This window comes from Aquarana catesbeiana, linkage group LG07, assembly GCF_042186555.1.
Source record: "Aquarana catesbeiana isolate 2022-GZ linkage group LG07, ASM4218655v1, whole genome shotgun sequence".
Classification (NCBI taxonomy): domain Eukaryota; kingdom Metazoa; phylum Chordata; class Amphibia; order Anura; family Ranidae; genus Aquarana; species Aquarana catesbeiana.
The window spans coordinates 291,427,872-291,450,317 of record NC_133330.1 but is presented as its reverse complement, the minus strand read 5'-3'; the positions used below and the strand labels follow the sequence as shown (position 1 = coordinate 291,450,317).

The 22,446-nt window shown below is 41.9% G+C and overlaps 1 protein-coding gene across 1 annotated transcript in view; it reads left to right on the top strand.

The window, feature by feature from the left end:
* GLIS1 (GLIS family zinc finger 1) overlaps positions 1-22,446 on the top strand; it is a 196,047-nt gene that overhangs the window by 112,869 nt on the left and 60,732 nt on the right. Inside the window, exons 2-3 of the mRNA XM_073593523.1 lie at positions 3,300-3,477; positions 11,252-12,182. Of these exons, the coding sequence (XP_073449624.1) occupies positions 3,300-3,477; positions 11,252-12,182 (1,109 nt within the window). The remainder of the gene's footprint in view (positions 1-3,299; positions 3,478-11,251; positions 12,183-22,446) is intronic.

Genomic DNA, 22,446 nt, shown 5'->3' with positions numbered 1-22,446 from the left:
CAAAGGAAAATTCTTAGGAAAAGAAGGTTCTAAGAAAGTTGGTTTTTCCAATCATTAGTGGGGTCAGATATCAAGGACAAGCCTCTAACAGGGTTACACTCAAATACCAAATGGGGGTACCATCAACCAGATAAAGAATGCGAAGTTTGAAAGGAGACAGTTCCCCTAACAGTCTCCAAGAGAATAGGAAGAAATAGACTATCGCGGTACCTCGGACACAATGCACATAGAATAAAATAATATAAAAAAGATAGGTGCGCTAATCTAATACCAAACAAATGGTGAAAATCATGAATGAAAATAGTGTCTGAACCACACAAAAATGTTGCAAATAATATCAAAAACAACATATGAATGTAAAAGTTTCAAGCATAAACACCTGTGAAGAAAAATATTAAATAAATAGAAGAAAAGTGGCCATACATGAGTCCACAAAAAAAACACAAACTCTACATCAAAGAGTTGACAAAATCCAAACCCAAATGGGTAATGTGATCAATAAAAAAGGGGTTAATCCGTCAGATGTGATCCAAACAAAAAACGATGTGCAAATATTCCCTTCACCATACATACTCGCCTCTTACCAGAAACCGTGGATCTCAGCTAATAGAGATCACATGATTCATGGGAAGGGGTGATGGTGACTCCAAAGTTACCAATGCTTAGTATCCGGTAGCAGTGCTCCCAAAAATTTTGAGGAGAATAGGAGAGCCTCGTAGTGTAATACGTTTAAAACATTTATTTTAAAAAATCCAGTATACACTTACAAATAGGCAGCTTTAGATCAGCATGAAACAAACACGGCGGCGGTGAGCACCAGCCTGCTCGTGTGGGATGATGTCACAGTTGATGATGTCAACTGGGAAAGGAGACTTCTTCAGGAGGAACAAACTGGATATTATCTGAAATACAATGACAAGATACAAATAATATCCGTAGAACAGAACAAAACAAAAATATATACAAGTGTGTAAGATTTGACAAGTGAAGTTTGATAAAACGGGGAGGAGGGAGACCCCATTAGTGGGGTCAAATCTGTGTTTTTGACCAATTCAAAGGAACATGATGGAAAAATTTTTTCAAATGAACAAATTTCGAACTGTATGTGTTTTTTTTATTACGGTAAAGTCCATTCATTCCAAAGCCAAATGTTAAAAGCAAACAAAATTTTTGGTACGACATTTGAATGTTCTGAGAATGTCCAGAGAATTTTCGTAGGAATTTTCCTTCTCATTTTTATCCATCTATGGCCAGTTTTACATGACAAGAGCTATTACATTTTCTAATATCATGTCTTTATTTAAAAATGAACCCCAATAATTCCAGGAAAGTTTTTCATATCTCTTCCTTTCTTTATAATAAAAGTTTTTGTCCTATTGACCACTAAGGTTGGATTTACACCTTAAAATCAATGAAAAGGCATCGAAATCCATGTTAATAGCATGTGTTAAAAAGCATGATTGGACAAGGTGGAGAGATGATAATGTCAGGATCTCTACTTCATCCAATCAGAAAAAGTATCCTGTTCTCTTTGTATTGTTTTCTTGTGTGTGAAATCCCTGGTGTTCCTGCCAGTCCCTCTGCTTTTCTATTAAAAACTGACCACACTGAACATGAGAGCACACCATCTAGCTATGCTGGAAACTCTCCTCCATTGATCAGACTTGTCCTGACACACCCCACCCCGACAGCCTTTTACTGGGAAGATAATTGTTCGGTTGCTTCTCCTCCCCCAGCTCTTAGGGCCAGTTCACACCACATGCAGTCCAGACCTTTTTTTTCTGCATCAAAAACGCATGGAAAGTAGGTTATATAGTTTCCAGTGGCATAGTTCACACCAGTGCAGTCAGTTCCAGGGCTTTCCAGTTCCAGAACTAAAAAGTAGAACATGCTGCATTTTTCCTGCACTGGACTTTACTGGAGTGCAGTAAAATGCATCAAAAACATACCAAAATGCACTGGAAGGCATCAAAAACACATCAAAATGCACCAGACTTTTTTGTGGTGTGAACCAGCCCTTATGTAGCTGAGAACAGAGGGAATGTGATCACTTATAAAAAAAGGAAAAAACGGGTATTTATAATTTTTTTTTATATGTGAGCACAAATGCCTTTCATTTCAATTTAAACCTATAGCCGAAAGACGGCCACAGCCCGGGCCTAAATCGCCGGGAGCGCATCCGTGTACATCCTCCAATGCATGAGCTGCCTGCACGGCCCCTGTGTGGCACGCGCGTCTTGCTCTGTGATCAGCGAGTCAATGAGACTCGGCTGATCACAGATCGGAGTAAGGGGCCGATCCCAGCTCTTTAACACGTGATCAGCTGTAAGCCAATGATAGCTGATCACGTGATGTAAACAGAGCCCGCACACTCCAGACCCACTGCTGCTAAGCAGTGCCCACCAGAGCTGCCCACCAGTGCCACCTACCAGTGCATATCAGCACTGCTAAGCAGTGCCCACCATTGCCAACTATCAATGACCACCAGTGCCACCTATCAGTGCTGCCAATCAGTGCACATCAGTGCCTCATCATCAGTGCCACCTATCAGTGCTGCCTATCAGTGTCACCTAATAGTGCCTATCAGTACCACCTATCAGTGCCACCTTTAAGTGCTTTTCAGTGCCGCCTATCAGTGCCACCTATTAGTGCCCATCAGTGCCACCTATCAGTGCAGCCTCATCAGTGCCCACCAGTGCCGCCTTATCAGTGCCCATCAGTGCAGCCTATTAGGGCCCATCAGTGCAGCCTCATCAGTGCACATTAATGAAGAAGAAAAATTACCTGTTTGCAAAATTTTCTAACAAACTATGAAAAATGTTTTGTTTTTTTTTCAAAATTTTTGGTCTTTTTTTGTTTGTTTGGCAAAAAATAAACCCCCCAGTAGTGATTAAATACCACTAAAAGAGAGATCTATTTGTGTGAAAAAAATGTTAAAAATGTCATATGGGTACAGTGTAGCATGACCGCGCAATTGTCATTCAAAGTGGGACAGCGCTGAAAGCTGAAAATTGGCCTGGGCAGGAAGGGGGTTTAAGTGCCCACTGCCCAGTAAGGAAGTGGTTAAACTGAATGGATTGTTTTACAAGGTGATCGTTTACGATCACTTTAAATGGGTACAAGCTGTACCAATGTAACTATGCAAAAGTATCGATATCTGGATATCTGGAATTCAGTTTTAATTACTGAATTAGATCTATCATGAACAAATCAAAAAAGATAACTGCTTCTTCTATTAAATAAGACAACTGATACTAAATGTAAAGATGTAAAGATTATAGAATTTGTCTCTCTTTCAGTGAATGGAGGATTTGCACAGTATAATTTGAAGAAAAGCATGATGGGAATTGAAGGAATGACCAGCGAGATCCTGGAGGGCAGAGAGAGCTTTTTATGCCAGGTTGGGAATTCTGCAACTTTTGGTGACCATATGAGCAGCTATGAGGGTGCTGCCAGTACGGAGTATGTTGACAACAGGTAATATATATACATTCTGATTAGGATTGCTCTCCAACATGTGCTACAATTAATTCATTATAGAATATGCATACATATATAAACTTGTGAACACAAACATGGACAATTCAGGCTGAACATACAGTATGTGTAGAAAATACAAAGGGGTCTATGAATAAAAAAAAAATGCAGTGTGGATGCTGGCCATACATGGATTTAAATTTGGCTTGTTCAGCAGGGACCAGACAAATTTCGATCCATGTATGGGGACAGTGGTTGTACAGAAGATCAAATACTGTAGCTGCTGACTTTTAAAAATCGGGTACTTACCAATGCCTGGAGTTCAGCGCTGTCTTCCTGCAACTGGTTCTTCTTGCTGCTGGCCCCCGATGGCACCATCTTGAATACGGAAGTCGGTTGTGACTTCCCAAGGAACTACAGCCAGATCTCCGCTATGTTTCATATGGAATTTCTCTCACCTTACCGGATAACTATCTTTTGACATTTAATTGCCCCTAAAGAAGAAAAGAAAATTAATCCAAATTAACCCAAAAACGCATTGGGTTAATATTGTCTTCATCAAACCAAATGTGTTTATTGATCTAATAGTTATCTGTTATGTTAATTGCATCTCTTCTTATATTGTATTTTGTTATTGAACATATTTTTAACCTTTTTCAGTAAAATATATATTTTTTATATACACCATTGAAGTGATTGATGCCCTAAAAAGTTCCATGTAGAGGGTACTTTTTGTTTGGCTGTTTAAGTTATGACTATTTCCTATGTTCATCATCCCTATCTAGTGGGTATAATGTCGATTTTTAATGGTGTATTTCAGGAAGATACCACTTTATGGCCACTTGATAGAACTGACAACTGACAATCATAGAAGATAATCATATTACAAACAATATATTGATCATTTGGGGCACCTGTGTGAATGTTAAAGACATCTCTGTGGCAAATTTTTTATACATAGATCCCTAAGCATCAGTAGGTCTAGATATACAGGTAAAGTGGTATGCAGATCTTAACTTTTGCTGTAAAAGTCAAGCTTGGCTTCATCAATTTCCTCCTCCTGATGACTATTTCAGTTTGCATGGGCATTCTGAATGACCACTAGAAAGACATAAGATGAGTTATGTCAACATTTTTAAAGGACAAATAAATAACTTCAGCTACCTATATCTCTGGGTGTAAGATCTTACGGCGACTTCTGCTTACGCACCTTTTCGTGATATGTTTTGAATTTCCAGAGTTTGTGACGGTTCTTTTTACTTTTGCCTACCTTGATCTGCACTGAGATCTTCACGAATGTCAGTCATGAAGCTACAATGCCTTGAAAAAGTATTCATACCCCTTGAAATTTTCCACATTTTGTCATGTTACACCCAAAAATGTAAATGTATTTTATTGAGATTTTATTTGATAGACCAACACAAAGTCAATGTCAAGACATAAATCCAATTGAGAATCTGCGGCAATACTTGAAAATTGCTGTTCACAGACACTCTTCATCCAATCTGACAGAGCTTGAGCTATTTTGCAAAGAAGAATGGGCAAAAATGTCTCTCTCTAGATGTGCAAACATGGTAGAGACATCCCCACAAAGTATTGACTCAGGGGGGCAGAATACAAATGCATGCCACACTTTTCTCATATTCATTTGTAAAAAAAATTGAAAACCATTTATCATTTTCCTTTCACTTCACAATTATGTGCTACTTTGTGTTGGTCTATCACATAAAATCCCAATGAAATACATTTACTTTTTGGTTGTAACATGACAAAATGGAAAAAAATTTCAAGGGGTGTGAATACTTTTTCAAGGCACTGTAAAATCAGCAAAAAAAGTTTTGGCTTCAGATATACTTTATTGTTAGTTTGAAGAGGTGCTCTGACTTGTGCAGTGTAGACATAGTGTAGACATTCTTGCAAATACAACTGGTAGACAAGGCCACAGTGCCGGGACTTTTTGCAGGTTCACACTCAATGGTTGTGTGATAAGGACAGAGTAGCTGATGAGTTAGCATCATTGAGGATTGGTGCCAGTTGGTGTGTAGTTGGGGTTATGGGATTGTCCAGTTAATATCTCAGTACCAAAAAATGAGTGTAATTACAGAGCCTTATCTTCTGTCAGTGAGGGCAATTATAAAACAAAAGTAATTAGGAGGCTGAGTATAAAGCATAGGTTATAGGTCAGCACGGATACTCGTTACCATATTGTGCTTCCCATAATGAGGGGATGAGAGATGCTCGTACATCAGAAATTCGACCTCTTTCTCCATCTCATCCCTCATGCTTTTCCCAGGACGAAGAGACACATTGAACAGGAGCAAGTTCATTGTCCTGTTCTCATGGCCTCGTCTTAGTCTCAGCAGTCAGGTTCCACATCAAAGACAAGATAATACTGTATAGATCTACCTGTACTGGATGGTGTGATGTAGATGGAAGCAACAGTAAGTGTGTTAGTAAGAGCGACATTGGGATTTATTCAGGAGGAATGTAATATGAATATTGCATTGTGTGCCGCGTAGTTGTAAAATTGTAAACTTTATTTTTAGGTGATGCTCTGTGTCTAGATTTGAAAAGGGCTTTGTTGATTTTTATTTATTTTAATGATTTACATCTTTGAGATGGTTGTGACTTTTTTGTAGTCTGACCATGCAAGTGGAGCTTTTTGATCTCAGCTGCATTTATTTCCATTACACACATTTTATTGGAAATCCGTATTAGAGATAATATAATAGTAAACAATAAAGTAATAGAAAAGGTGTATAATTGCGAAGGAGTGAGTTTGAGTTGGTAATATTAAGCAAAGTGATATTTGGGGCAATTTCAGCAGACACAGTAAAGAGGTATCGCTAAAATAAGATGTTGGTATTAGAATCATGATAGATGCAACAAATAGTAATTACAGCAGAAGCTATGAAAATGTGTCGATAAGTAAAGATAACCAGGGATGTAATAATAATAGATACAAAATTGTTAAGTAGCCATTCCAGGGAGGTAATAATAATTATAATACATTGAGAATAATACCGACAAGGAAAATTCTAAGAATGTAATAATAATAATAGCTACAATATGAGCATTTACTCATTATGGGATACATGCACACTGGGCTTAAAAAAAAAAAAAACAGTTTCTTTGGCAGAAAAACGCTAATATAAAGCGTTTTTGTTCATAGTTTAGATGAGTTTAGGAGAGTTTCGCGTTTTTTTCTGCCAGAAAGCTCCAATCAAAAACGTAAACCAGAGGGGTTTTTTTTTTCCTGCCTCTAAACCATTGGTTCTCAACCTTTCTAGTGTCGTTACCCCTTAATAAAATTTCCCAAGTTGTGGGGACCCCTAATAGTAAAATTATTTTTGTAGCATTGGTTGTCAGCACCCAAGGCAAGACAATTTGTGCCCCTAACCCACGGACATTTAGCGCTCCCCGAGTCCCTTCCACTCGTACAGTATTAAAACCCCTTATGGTACATTTTAGGATGTACCACTCTCTTTGTTCTCCTTTCTTTCCCTTTTTTTCTCTCTCAATGCTAATTTCTTGTTTTTTTCCCCATTCATCTCTCTAGCCGTCTTTCTTGTTCTCTCTCTTATTCTCCCTCTCCCTTTTTCTTTGTTCCTCCCCCTCTTTTCCTCTCCCTTCCATGTATTATCTATTTTTATTCCTTCTCTTACTCCTTGGTGGGAGGGTGGGGAGAATGGGATGAGTGGCAGTGCTGGTGGGGGGTGGGATCAGTGGCAATGCTGAGGGGAGTTCTGATGAGCCAACTTAGGTGCTCTTGATCAAGGTCATCTGCTGATCTGAGAACTGTAGTGGGGACTTTTAATGGCAACTATAGTTCACAGGTAGTGTTACTCACTGTCTCTCTGGATTGTCTGTGTCTCCGACTTTGTGGTGTCTCGTAGCAGTGACACCTATGCCGAAATCAGGAGATAGGGTCTCCTCCAGCCCCTCCCACTTCACATTCCTCACCAGCCAGCTGACCTCTAGTCTCTGCCCCCCAGCCATGCTGTGAACTGAATGGGCGGCTGCGAAGAGGCTGAATGGGTGGCCATGGGCTCAAGGAACAGCCCAGCTGGGCGGCCCCCGGTATCCAGGGACAGCCCTGTTGTGCAGCCGCAAAAAGGCTGGGAGAGCAGCATGGGCTTCAGGAACAGCCCAAGATTCGGTGACCCCTGGCAAATCGTCATTCGACCCCCGAGGGAGTCCCGACCCCCAGTTTGAGAACCACTGCTCTAAACGTTGAGCTCAAAATGTGACTGAAATCGTCCTAATGTGCATGGACACATAGAATAACATTGAGCTGCTTCTACAGGCAAAACACAAAACTCCTGTAACAAATAATAGTAAACCTAAGAGCCACTGGAAATATAAAATAACCAAAGTAATCAAGTAAATTGCACAACAGTACACCAGCTGCGGTAAATAAATTGCTATAGGCAATAAGAATAAATAAACAGTCTGCTGCGCTTAGTGTTGGCAAATAGGTGTGCACACATATATATCTTAAACAGCCCCAAATAGTGGTGATATAAAGTGCTTGTGCTCAATAATGAATCTGTGTTCAAATGTGCTCAGAGTGGATGCCCCACGTGGATGTGCCCTCACCCCTGGAGTTGACCACCTATCTCTAGGGTGGTCTTTCAAGCGTGTGGGGATACCCCTGTGGAAGTCGGTTGGCTGACGTCTCATGTAGAAAAATACATGGAAATGATAGAAAGAAATCCTGTTTGCGCAATGCTGTTTTAAAAGATTTATTTCTTAAAACAATATTAAAATTCCACTCACATTTTAGGGTGCCTATCGTCCTGGCACCCGGCGTGTGTAGCAGGTGATTATGTTAATCGGAAAATGGGTCCACTCAAAGGATAACACCGCTCTCAGCGTTCAGCTCGATTCCCAGGTATGTGTTTGGGTGGAAGTGTATGGCGGTGACACAGTAAAACCTCAACGCGGTTTAGCCAATCATAGTGCTAAATGAGTTTAGGAGAATTTAGGAGAGTTTAGCCAATCAGGAAGCTTCCAAGCTGCAGATTTACAAATATTGAAAATTACTTCTGAAATTACATTAACACATCAAAGTGTGATTCCAGTCAAATTCTAATTAGGGCTAAACCTACCTGGTCACATGATCTGGTCACATGATTTGTGAAGAATATATGAGATACTAAGATACACTATATTGTCAAAAGTATTGGGACACATGCCTTTACATGCACATCAACTTTAATGGCATCCTAGTCTTAATCCGTAGGGTTCAATATTGAGTTGGTCCACCCTTTGCAGCTATAACAGCTTCAACTCTTCTGGGAAGGCTGTAAACAAGGTTTAGGAGTGTGGCTATGGGAATATTTGACCATTCTTCCAGAAGAGCATTTGTGAGGTCAGGTAATGATGTTGGATGAGAAGGGCTGGCTCGCAGTCTCCGCTCTAATTCATCCCAAAGGTGTTCTATTGGGTTGAGGTCAGGACTCTGCGCAGGCCAGTCAAGTTCCTCCACCCAAACTCGCTCATCCATGTCTTTATTGACCTTGTTTGTGCACTGGTGTGCAGTCATGTTGGAACAGGAAGAGGCCAACCCCAAATGGTTCCCACAAAGTTGGGAGCAGGAAATTGTCCAAAATGTCTTTGTATGCTGATGCCTTAAGAGTTCCCTTCACTGGAACTAAGGGACCCAGCTCAACCCCTGTAAGACAACCCCACATCATAATCCCCATCCACCAAATGATTTGAACCAGTGCACAAAGCAAGGTCCATAAGGACATGCATGAGCGAGTTTGGGGTGGAGGAACTTGACTGGCCTGCACAGAGTCCTGACCTCAACCCGATAGAACACCTTTGGGATTAATTAGAGCAGGGACTGCGAGTCAGGTCTTCTCGTCCATCATCAGTGACTGACCTCACAAATGCACTTCTGGAAGAATGGTCAAACTTTCCCAAAGACACACTCCTAAACCTTGTGGACAGCCTTCCCAGAAGAGTTGAAGCTGCTATAGCTGCAGGGGGGGGTAGTCCGTACTGAACCCTACGGACTAAGACTGGGTTGCCATTAAAGTTTATGTGTGTGTAAAGGCAGGTGTCCCAATACTTTTGACAATATAGTGTATGTAATAACAGGAACAGCATGATTAAGTTATATCAGCTTTTCTCCCTAGTGTTCTTTCAGTGGTTCCTTGGAGTTCTTTGAACTGTGAGCAGTGATGGCTCTTGACGTTCCACCTACACTGACCATCAATGTTAGAGTGAAATTGTCCACTGGCATCAGATGTAAAGGATTACTACACTAATCAGCAATATACCATTAAGGCTCGGTTCACACTGGATGTTGATGCGGCTCCCAGCAGGGGTCCGGTGCATCCTGGTTCACCATTTCAGGTCCGATTTCAGCCCAAATTTTGGTCTGAATTCGGACCTGAAACGGACCAAAAGACGCACAGGGCTCCTGTGCAAATTCGTATCAGCCCTGCAGCGGAGATATGTGAACCGGCTCCATAGAGAGCCAGTCACATTCTCCTGCTATTGTGAATTGGATATAGTGTGAACCCAGCCTAAGATAAGAGGGCACTTCTCCCCTGGCCTCTAGTGTAAGAGGACACTACAATATCTGACGATTATTAAAGTGTTGCTAAACCCAGTAGTATGTAAATAGTTCCTCTGTAGCCCCCCCCCAGTGCCCACAGCTTATAAATCTTCTTTTTACATTAAAATAATGCCACTATATACCTTTTTTGCTTATCCGTATACCACGGTCACATGATAAACTGCACAGTTTGTCCAGTGCTGAGTTTTCAGCTAGGAGGAGATTTCCACTACAGCCTGTATACACGCCCACATGTGTGATGTCAATATCATGTGACCTGAACAGTTCAACTGTGAAACAGGAAATGTTCTCTCCAGCAACATAGACTAAACTGAGCATGTGCAGGATGGCTACCCTCTCTGTATTATATGGCCTTGCCAAGATAGACAGTGCAGGAGGGAAGGCTCTGTTTATATAGTGTCAAAAGAGCCTTTTTACACAATGCAGAGGATTAACCCCCTAAGTTCCACAATATACCAAGCATGCTATTCTGCATATACAGACTGATTTTATTGTTGTGGATTTAGTAACACTTTAATATTCATTTCTTTTTAGGATTATTGATGAAAATAAATTTATTCATGTACAACAAGGGGTGTAAAAGATAACTAAACCCACACATTTTCAGCAAATACCTATTATCTATTATAGCTATCTTCCATAAACTACCAATTGTCCCGCATCCTATGAAATGGAGATGAAGAGAAATGCTAACATTTATATTATATATCAGGAGAGCAACTTAGTGTAACAGCCATGGCTCCCTCCATAGATACAGTGAAGGGGTGACATAGCCACCCAGAGACAGGAAGTGTGTGTTTTTTTGTTTGTTTTTTGCATAATTGGCAGATGAGAATAAAGCAAAAGAAGTTTGAAAAAAATAAAACAATTGCATCTACCACACCAAGCACTAGTAATCTGCAATATATTATATTTTTGGCTTAGAGCTTAGATAACACTTTAAATTAATTTGTTATAGCACATTATTTATTATTCTGTTTATTCCTGTATCTACAATTTACTCATCACTCTAATATATTGTGAACTGTAGATATAACTATTTGCAGGGGTTCCCTAGGAGCTGAAAATCATTTTAAGGGTTTGTCTAGGGTAAATACGTTGAGAAAGGCTATGTTATATAGTAGCCAAATCTTTTGGTGACCATTTTTTTTTACGGTTATTCTCTGTCTTCTTTCCCTGCAGGTCTGCACGGTTCCATACCTCTGTGTGCTTGAATGGGACGCACTCTGCCAGCCGCATCAAGCAGGAGGGTCTCTGTGACTTCTCACACCTCTCTTCGCCCTCTCGCTTGTCTGGCATCTCAGAGCTAAGGGCGGCTCTTATTTCTGACAACAATCTTCCACAAAATAGACTTAAAAACCGTCTGTCATCATACTTTTTAGACTCGGTGCACAGTACCTTTCCAAGCTCTGAGACAGGCAGCAACAATTCTCCATCTGCTCGCTTCCAATCTGCAGGGAGAAGTGGATGCTCTCGTGATAGCGTTGAAATTGTGGGAATTATTCATTCTTCAAACACCTCTCTGCCCTCCTATATGAACAAGGTTTGTGTATCACCCACAAGGGTGCTCTTTAGTTCTGGAAGTGTCCCTATCAGCAGCCCACCGAAAGCGTCACTGCCAGAAGGTCTTTGTGGGTCGCCATCTTCTGCTTTGGGTATCCTTTCTAGTTCCGATGAGGGTGAATTAAAACCCCCAGAAAAGGTACACATACCCTGCTCAGGGGTCACCGCCAACCTCCAACTCAACACCACCCCAAATGACTGTAGTAAGCTCAGCTTCCTAAAGCAAGAACCAGAGGATAGCTATCAGCAGGGGCTTCTATCACCCCTCCATCTTCCCTCAGCAATGTCCCCAAAGGCACTAATCAATGAACAGGACAAGCTTGGAGTAGAAGGGATACAACTGTGTCGTTGGATAGACTGTAGTGCTTTGTATGAGCAGCAGGAGGAACTGGTGAGACACATTGAAAAGACACATATTGACCAGCGTACAGGAGAAGATTTCACATGCTTCTGGGCTGGCTGTGTAAGACGATTTAAGCCTTTCAATGCCCGTTACAAGTTGCTCATTCACATGAGAGTTCACTCTGGGGAGAAGCCAAACAAGTGCATGGTGAGTACACATATCTTCCAACAAATATACTTTAAAGTAAATGTAGACCCTAAATGAATAAAAAAATTTTTGCTAAAGCATTCTGTATCATAAACAATTGTCATTTTGTTTCATAAAGTGAAATGTTTTCATCTCCTTTCACACTTTGTTGCATCTAAAATACTGCTGATCTTCTGCAACCTCTTCTTGTCTACATACACTCCTCCAGCTGCTACATGTTTTTTCTTAGGGTAGGCTTCATGATGGTGACAACAGCAATACTTTGGAGAGCAATGCGGAAGATCACTTTTATTTTGTACTAAGCCCAGGCCTGTGGGTCAGGATACATGTAAAAGGGCGGTAGGGTCAGATTGAGCCACAATGGTGTATTTGGGGAGCTAGCAGTTCGCAGAAAGCGTTTACAGGTTAAGCCCACTTTCCAGGCTTTGAGACCGGTGGGCATGGAAGGCGTCAAGAAAAAGGGGGCTGCAGGATTCACTGGAATACAAGATCCTGGAGGGCCTCCAGGGAATGTACTACTGCCGCTTCCAGGACCATAGAGGAATTGGACATATCAGGGCACAGCCACCACTGGGCCTTCATCAGTTGTGAAGCTAAGAAATATTTATGGAAGGGCCAATCCTTCTCTAGAAGTCGGATGCATCAACGGGGTCAGTTTGTATCTGGGGGGACAAGAGCCACCCAAAAAGGAGAAAAAAAGTTGGTGAAGTTGTGTAAAAAAAGGATTTTGGTAACCACCGTGGAGAGTGTTGAAAAAGGTAACTGAATTTCAGAAGAATTTTCATTTTTATCAGGTTGATATGGCCTAGTAGGGACAGGGGAAAGTTCTCCCATGCTTTCAGCTGTGCCTTGGCAGTTTGATACACCGGAAGAAGATTAAAGGGGTTGTAAAGGTTTGTGTTTTTTCACCTTAATGCATCCTATGCATTAAGGTAAAAAAACACCTGGCAGTCACCCCCCACCCCACACCCCCACCCCCCCCCCCCCGTATTACTTAGCTGAGCCCTTCACCTTCTTCCGCGGGGACGCGCCGTCCTTCTCTCCACGGAGTCCCGGCTTTAATTGGATAGATTGATAGTAGCACAGCCATTGGCTCCCGCTTCTGTCAATCAAATCCAATGACCCGGGGGGGGCGGGGTCGAGTCATACATTCGGCTTCTATGGACGCCGAATGAATGACTCGGGAGCACGCCTGCAAGGTAACCCCCTCGGGAGAGTGCTTCTCCTAGGGGGTTATCTAATGCGGGGAGGAGCCGCGAGAGCTGCCGAGGGACCCCAGCAGAGGATGTTCGGGGCCACTCTGTTCAAAACGAGCTGCACAGTGGATATAAGTATGACGTGTTTGTTATTTAAAAAAAAACAAAAACAAATCTTTAGTATCACTTTTAGGGCTCTTTCACATGGGGTGGATCAGTGATGATCCGCCCCGTGAACACCCGCTTGCTCAGCTGAGCAGGAAAATGACAGGTCCGTCGCTGCACACTGTGCAGCGACGGACCTGTCAGAGCGCCGCTCTCCCCTATGGGGGATCGGATGATGACGGACCGTAGAGTCCGTCGTCACCCGATCTGATCCGAAAACGGATGGAAAAGTAGGGTTTTCCTCCGTTACACTTTTCGGATCGGAGCGGTCGGATGTCAGCGGACATGTCACCGCTGACATCCGACGCTCCATAGGGATGAATGTATGTCCGTTTTTCATCCGAAAACGGAAAAATATGCCTTAGTATATGATCGTGAGTTGGGGACCTTGGATTGTGGGCTCCTTAAGGGTAGGAACCGATGTGAGTGTGTGATGTGTGTGTGGAGCGCTGTGTAAATTGACAGTGCTATATGGGTACCTTAAATAAATAATAATATAATAGGTGAGCATCTTAATGAGACACAATGTACAGGAATAGGGACAATTGTAGACACGCACCCACACTCACTCAGGTTGGACTGGTGTCTTTATTCAACCTTACTATGTAACTATGTAACAGCAGAAGGTCACCTGCATACAGGACCACCCTCTCCTCCAGCCAGGCAATCCATAGGCCTTTAATATATAGGCCTAAGCCACTGGTTCCATGGCAAAGGCAAATAGGTCACTGGTTCCATGGCGATAGCAAATAGGGCTGGAGAGAGAGGGGTACCCCTGTGTAAGGTAAAAGGCAAGGATAGATTACCCCCCAGTCTAATAGCAGCAGTAGGGCATTTTAATTATGACAGTAAATAGTCCTTAGTACAATTGACGGCAGAAGATATCCTTCCAAATGACAGACATATTATGTGTTTTAATAGACAGAGGAATTTGGGCAACTTGAAAACAGGAAACAAATGAGACATTTATATTGTAAAGAAGCTGTCTTATAAAATGCCAGATAATCCTTTTATGATAGTCCTACAAAGTGATCCGAAGGTAAGCCCGGTGGTTACAGCACATCCTTCCATCTGCTGGCAATTATGACCCTCCTCCCCATCATCTGTCTGTACAAGGATTCCCTTACTGGTCCATAGCATCCAGATCCCTCCTCTCATCTCCCCCTAAAAATTACTATAAGCCGGGGTCTGCTCTATGGCCTGCTTGAGACATTCGGTAGTAAGAGGAAGCTCTAATCTCCCTGCAATATCCTGTTATGTTTCATACTTAGTGTGTGTTGTTTTAGTTTTATTGCATTGGAGGTTTATCTGCATAATAATCAGAAAAAGGTCCAAGTATAATAATGAGGCAATGCCTTCAAGACCTTCACGTTTGAAGATTAATTTTCCTGCTTTCTTAGATTCAATGTTCCAGACAAATGGAATTTTGATTGTCTGAGACAGCAGAAATAAGTGAACCTAAAATGCTTGTGTGTGGAAATGGAGTAACATCCATTGCTCTGGCAGTGCGTGCTGCAACATTCAGCTTTCCAATCTATGAATGAAGAGTGATTGTTGTTATTCGTATGGACTGTTGTGTTGGAATTACATAGTTACTTCATGAAGTAGCAATCCATAGACATGAAAATCCAGGGCCCAATAATACCAGAAAGCAAATGGTATGCTCTGTGTAACTTTCGCCTGCTGGTGTGCTCTGTGAAGTGGCGGTGAAATGGTACAACACATTGCACGATTTACCTTTATTCTTTTAACTTTATTAAAATATCACACTATCTTATTTAACTTTATGCATCAGAGCACACTGTGCTGCGGTGCAGTGCATCGCAATGCACTGCGCTGTGTGAAAATGCATCCTGTCCTACTTTTCTTCCACATACACCAATGAAGTGCATTGAACTGAAACAGTAATGCCCTGTACACACGGTCGGACTTTCCGACGGAATATGTGCGATCGGAGCTTGTTGTCGGAAATTCCGACCGTGTGTGGGCTCCATCGGAATTTCCGACACACAAAGTTTGAGAGCAGGCTATAAAATTTTCCGACAACAAAATCCGATCCTTTAAATTCTGATCGTGTGTAGATAAATCCGACGGACAAAGTGTCACGCATGCTCAGAATAAATTAAGAGACGAACGCTATTGGCTATTACCTCGTTTATAGTCCCGACGTACGTGTTTTACGATCGGATTTTCCGACAACTTTGTGCGACCGTGTGTATGCAAGACAAGTTTGAGCCAACATCCGTCTGAAAAAAACGATGGATTTTGTTGTCGGAATGTCCGTTCAATGTCTGATCGTGTGTACAGGGCATAAGACTTAGGGCAAATTGCCTTGTCTATGCTCTGGGACTGCATTGGGCTATTGCCTAATAGTGTGAATGGTCCCTAATGTGTTATTTAAGGATGCATTCCATGTATGGGTATTTAATACATAGTTGCATTGGTCCAGCTTGGACCCATGTAACTTTGGTTATACCATACCTGGCCAATGCCCCTAAAAGCTGGAAATCACTGAAGTAGACACCGCTACTCCAGTGATTTCCATTTGTTTCCTGGTCCTGCTCAGAGTGGATGCCCTGCTGCAGTTTAAACTCAGGAAGTTTGCAACTCACTTCCTCATAGAAGGTTAATAGATTGGTTTGGCAAGAATGATTCTTCATGAATCCATGCTGATTACTGCTAATGATACCATTTTCATTACTAAAATCTTGTATATAGTCCCTTATTATCCCCTCCAAGAGCTTGCATACTATTGATGTTAGGCTAACTGGTCTGTAATTCCCAGGGATGTATTTTGGGCCCTTTAAATTTTGGTGCTACCCATAGTTTAAAAAAACACTGCCATATGCATTCCTAGATAAACACTACAGTTTTATGCCAGTCATTTTGAACAGTTGTCCTTTAGGCTTTTTTCACATTAGCAGTAATCCTTGCCTTTCAGAGGGGAGGTATAGAAGTAGCTGGCTCCTCTTCATGTCGAACGAAAATTTTACATTGAGAGACCATGTCAAAACCACAAGCTGAGCTTTTGACTCATAATTTTAAAGCGGCCCCATTGAACTCAATGGGCAGGTTTGACAGGCAGTGCTGCCTGTCAAACTCTGTAGCCTGAGTTAAAAATGTCACAGCCACATAGCAAAGCATCACAGTCTTGGCATGCATATCACCCTGTCCAGCTTTATGGTTGGATTCGAGGGTATGGCCAGGGGTGGTGAAACTACGCCTCAGCTGCCTGTTTATACTGCCTCCCAGACCACTCGCGTGAAAGAGCTAGTGCAGGATTTATAAGGGGGCAAAAAGGGCCATTGCCCTGGGCCCCCTGACAGAAGGGCCCCCCTCTATACAAAAAGATATAAAACAATATAAAAAATAATAATAAAATAAATAATAATAAAATAATATAAAAATATATAACAATAAAACATTACTTTCTATTTTCTATTAAATCTATTTTAGGAAGTAATATTTTGTCAGCCATCATCTGTAAACGTTTTTACTCTGGACTGGTATATTGGTATATATTTAAAAAAAAAAAATTTTGGCAGCTCACGTGAACCATGACTGTGTGTGTGCGTGCGTGTGTGCACGTACGCATGACCTCAGAATGACATTCTGTCATGAATTTTGAAAATGTTTGACTGCCATTGAAAATATAAACTAAATCTGTGTACGAGCGATCCCCAGAACCTGAAGTGCCCCAGGCCTCCCAAGGTCTAAATCTGGCCCTAGAAAGAGCCCCTTTAGCTTGTTTCCTTAGGTATGCGGGTGAGTTATAATCCTTACAATATGTGTTCAGCAGGAACCAGACAAAATCCCTGCCCTGTATGGCCAGCTTTACTCATGCAATGAGGTTGTTACAGAGGAACACCAGCTGTTTGCAGAAAAAATTAAAGTCAGCAGCTACAAATACTGTAGCTGCTGACTTTTTTTAATCAGGTACTCACCAGCCTAAGGATCCAGCACTATTATCAGCTGGGCCGGTTCTTTGCCAGTCTTCTGGTCCCTGGCACCTCCATCTTGAGCGTAGGAAGCCGGTTGAGACTTTGCGTCTTATAGCCGCCTCCCCACTGCACATGCATAAGTCATGCTGCACTTTCTCAATGGTCTCACAGTCTCCTGGGACCTGTGACATGTCCCAGGAGGTGGTGGGCTGAAGTGGAAGTGGGTACCCAGTCAAAACTAGGTACCCTCCCTTGAAAAAAAGAAATTATTTTAATTCACAACAGAGGGGGACAAGTAAAATGAGCGGAACTTCAAATTTTATGTGAAGTTCCGCTTTAAAGTGGAAGTAAGCATTTATTTTTTATTTGTACCTACAGGCAAGCCTATAATAAGGCTTACCTGTAGGTACAGTAAATATCTCCTAAACCTGAACAGCTTAGGAGATATTCACACTGCATGCAGCCAGTGACATCACTGGCGCATGCGCTCTGAAGGGACGGTATACCCGTGCTGTCCCTTCAGAGCTCTGTGCCGCGGTCCGTGAACCCCACGCACAGAGGCGGAATTGACAACATTGTGGCACGGCAATTCAGGCCTGGAAGGAAGACTGGTGAAGATAGAAGCTCTTGTCATCGGTGACAGCGCTGGAAGGCTTTATTCTAAGGTAAGTGTTTCATAATGTGCTAGTATGTACTAGCAAATTATGCCTCTACCTTGCAGGGTTTAAAAGAAAAAAAATAGATGCAGTTTACTACCGCTTTAAGTTACCGTATTTAGTGCCTTCAGCTTGTTAACTTCTGGGGCTGTGAGAAGTCTGAGCCCAGCTCTGAGACTAGTCTTTCTCAGACAGTATTTGCTGGGAATAGTACCCTTGGCTGCCCCGTGGCTTTGTCTGGAGTTGGATAGAAAATGAAAGGGACCATCTGTTTAGTTGTCTTTTGGCAGTCCTTTCCTTAATATAATTTTTTTTTCTGGAAAACATGTTGAATTTACTTTTAATAATTTTTACATGATTAATTTGTTTTTCTCAGTGCCAGTATTATAAATAATATAGATAAGGCGTTGAAAATAAAAAGTAGAGATCACAGAACATATACATATAATAAATAACATGTGTAGCATGCCCAACAGCACATACTGTGCTAAGAGCTCATTGCGTACATAATAACGCATTGCACATCAGCCATAAATACTGATCACTCATGGTTCAGAGAATGAAAATAGAATCCAAATGTAACATTGTCTCAGCTTTCCTAACTGTAAATCTCACCTTGGCCTGCAAATAATTACTACCTTGTGCTGTGTGGAATGACTACATCTGGAGGGCACCAGCCCCTACAGCTCAAAATATATTGCCTCTGGGAGTCCTCTCCAAGTCATGGACTTTATAAGAGGACCGGGGATGAAGGGGGGGGTGTTGACTTAACAGTGATGTAATGACAGCACACGCACAAACTGCATAGGACGCTATGTACACACTGCTGCAGTTACAAGCTACTGTGAACCCGTTGCACAATACATTTGCGTGTTAACTACCGCCAGTCCGTGTCATTTACTGGAGCAATAAATTTAAAACTTCAACCACGTATATTAAGAGGTTTTTCAGTAACATTTACTGAAAGCGGAAATCCACTCCAGACTACCTTTGAATAAAATGCGAAAAGCTTGGGTCCCTTGGCAGGACTTTGTTTCTGACTAGTACGCGTTTGGGGAGATTTTTTCCCCCAAATTATGTCCTGAGGTGATAGCCTAGGATCAGCATGTTCTGACTTCCCTCATTGAAGTGCAAATCAAATTAGATAAAGGAACATCAGTCTTTTAGGAACAAGGCTCTTGATTACTTCCTGCATTTTAGCCCAATTTTTTTTTAAAACACTTTGGATGGCTCATGGATAGAATAGAAACTCTGTTAGCTTTTTATTGCTTTCTGAGGCCAGGTTGGGGATATTTTTCCTCACATCTGGACAATGTTGTCACCTGGACAGGAGTTAAGGAAAAATCTCCAAAAGAGACAGAGCAAAGCTGTAGTCTTCCCCTACTCTAATGGTAAGAAGTGTTTTTTTTGTTTGCTTTTTGGGGGTGTCAGTCTTGGAGATTTCCTTTTTTTTTGTGTGCTGAAAAAACATTATCTCTGAGACCATAAATAACAGGCAGTCTCCCCAATGGGACCACAGAGAAAGTGTATTTCCACTTTTGCAGTCAAATTTGAGAAAACCCCACTACATAATTGTTATGTATTCCCATTTAAACAGCATACAAGGAAAAAAAAAACATATTTCTTACCTTTCTCCTACCTTCAGCCTTTCTCAACCTTTTTACTCCAGGTGAACCCTAAAATAATTTTCAGGTCTTAAGGAACCCTTACTAAAAGCAGAGGCGTAACTAGAACCTTCAGGGCCCTGGTGCAAAAAATCATGGAGGGCCCCCCGTTTCCACTGATCCTGGGGCCCTTTACTCCCATCATGGGACCCTTTATTACGGTCTTGCAGCGGGCCACTTTCCTGCCGTCTTAGGGTCTCCCCACTGTGGCGGAGCGCCAGAGCCCATTCGCAAGTGCACCCTGGTAGTTTCGCCATTGGTGTCAGTAGTTATTTATTTTCGTTATTTTATTTTATAATTTTTTACCATTTAAAGCGGTAGTAAAGCCCGCTTGTTCATTTTCACCTACAGGTAAGCCTATAATAAGGCTTACCTGTAGGTAAAATTAATATCTCCTAAATGTGTACCATTTAGGAGAAATTCACTCTGCATGTAGCCAGTGATATCACTGGCGAATGCGCTCTGAAGGTCCAGCATACCTTTCTAGGACGTCAAAGCTTTGTGCCGGAAGCTTTACAATTTTATTTTTTATATTATATATTTTTTAGGACCCTCCTTAGGGGGCTTTGGTGAAATATCAGGGGTCTAAACAGACCCCTGATGTTTCACTTTTGAGTCTGAGAACAGATTGATCAGTCCCTTTCGCTACAGCGTCAACTGAACAGAATGAATGAACAGGAATAGCTCTGTACAGAGCTTCCCGTTCATTAATAAACTGAGGCATTTTCCCAGCTATGAATGAATTAAGAAAAAATAGATCACTTACTCAATTCTTTAAAACAAGGAAGGGACCAGTAAATGAAACATTTACCGGCACCTTCCCCACTCTCGATCCTGACAGATCCCCCGCAGAAGCCGACGGGAGTTGGAAAGGAGAAACCCAGCAGCGCTGAGAGGGGCCAGGGAAGAACACAGGAGCCCCGGAGCAGAAAGACAGGCAGGACATGATGGGAGGACAATCTACCACAGGTGAAGGAACCCCTAGCAACCTCTGGAAGAACCATAGGGTTGCACGGAACCCTGGTTGAAAATGGCTCTTTTAGAGGTTTCTTCAGAAATGCTGTAAGCATTTCTGAATAATAATAATTTCTGAATAATTTCGGGTCTCCCCACTGCTGCGGAACACCAGAGCCCATTCGCAAGTGCGCCCTGGTAGTTTCGCCATTGGTGTCAGTAGTTTTTTATTTTTGTTATATTATTTTATTATTTTTTACAATTTAAAGCGGTAGTAAAGCCTGCTTGTTCATTTTCACCTACAGGTAAGCCTATAATAAGGCTTACCTGTAGGTAAAATTAATATCTCCTAAATGTGTACCATTTAGGAGAAATTCACCCTGCATGCAGCCAGTGACATCACTGGCGAATGCGCTCTGAAGGTCCAGCATACCTTGCCAGGACGTCAAAGCTTTGTGCCGGAAGCTTTACAATTGTATTTTTTATTTTATATATTTTTTAGGACTTTGGTGAAATATCATGGGTCTAAACAGACCCCTGATGTTTCACTTTTGAGTCTGAGAACAGATTGATCAGTCCCTTTCTCTACAGCCTCAGCTGCACAGAATGAATGAACAGGAATAGCTCTGTACAGAGCTTCCCGTTCATTAATAACTGAGGCATTTTCCTAGCTATGAATGAATTAAAAAAAAAAAAAAAAGATCACTTACTCAATTCTTTAAAACAAGGAAGGGACCAGTAAATGAAACATTTACCGGCACCTTCCCCACTCTCGATCCTGACAGATCCCCCGCAGAAGCCAGCAGGAGGTGGAAAGGAGAAACCCGGCAGCGCTGAGAGGAGCCAGGGAAGAACACAGGAGCCGCGGAGCAGAAAGACAGGCAGGACATGATGGGAGGACAATCTACCACAGGTGAAGGATCCCCTAGCAACCTCTGGAAGAACCATAGGGTTGCACGGAACCCTGGTTGAAAATGGCTCTTTTAGAGCTGTGAGCATTTCTGAATAATAATAATTTCAGAGTGACTCTGTCCAAAGGGCATTCAATGCAGGAGGCCAGCTTCTAAATCATTGCCCTTTCTAGGACAGACAGCCTACATATCTAGTTTACAAGAGATAAGTTGATCTGCCAGCACAGTACAGACAGGGGTAATTATGGCAAACTCAGCTCCCCCATAAATACAGAAGAGCATCTAAAATGTAAGCAGCAATATTTTTCATAATTTTATAGGTTATGCTTTTTCAATGGCATTACTAAACAAATATGAAGTACAGTGGATATAAAAAGTCTACACACCCCTGTTAAAATGTCAGGTTTCTGTGATTTAAAAAATGAGACAAAGATAAATAATTTCAGAACTTTTTCCACCTTTAGGCTGGGTTCACACTATTGCGAATTGGATGTGGGTCTTTCCGCATCCAATTCGCATTCCAGGAGATTGGGACCGGCTCTCTATGGAGAGCAAATTGCACAGGAGCCCTGCGTGTCTTTTGACCTGTTTCAGGTCCAAATTCAACCCAAGATTCGACCTGAAATCGGACCTGATACGGTGAATTGGGATGCATCGGACTCCTGCTGTGAGTCGCTGCGTTCTATAGTGTGAACCCAGCCTTAATGTGACCTATATACAGTACTACTCAATTGAAAAACAAACTGAATTTTTTTAGGGGGGGAAGTAAAAATAAAA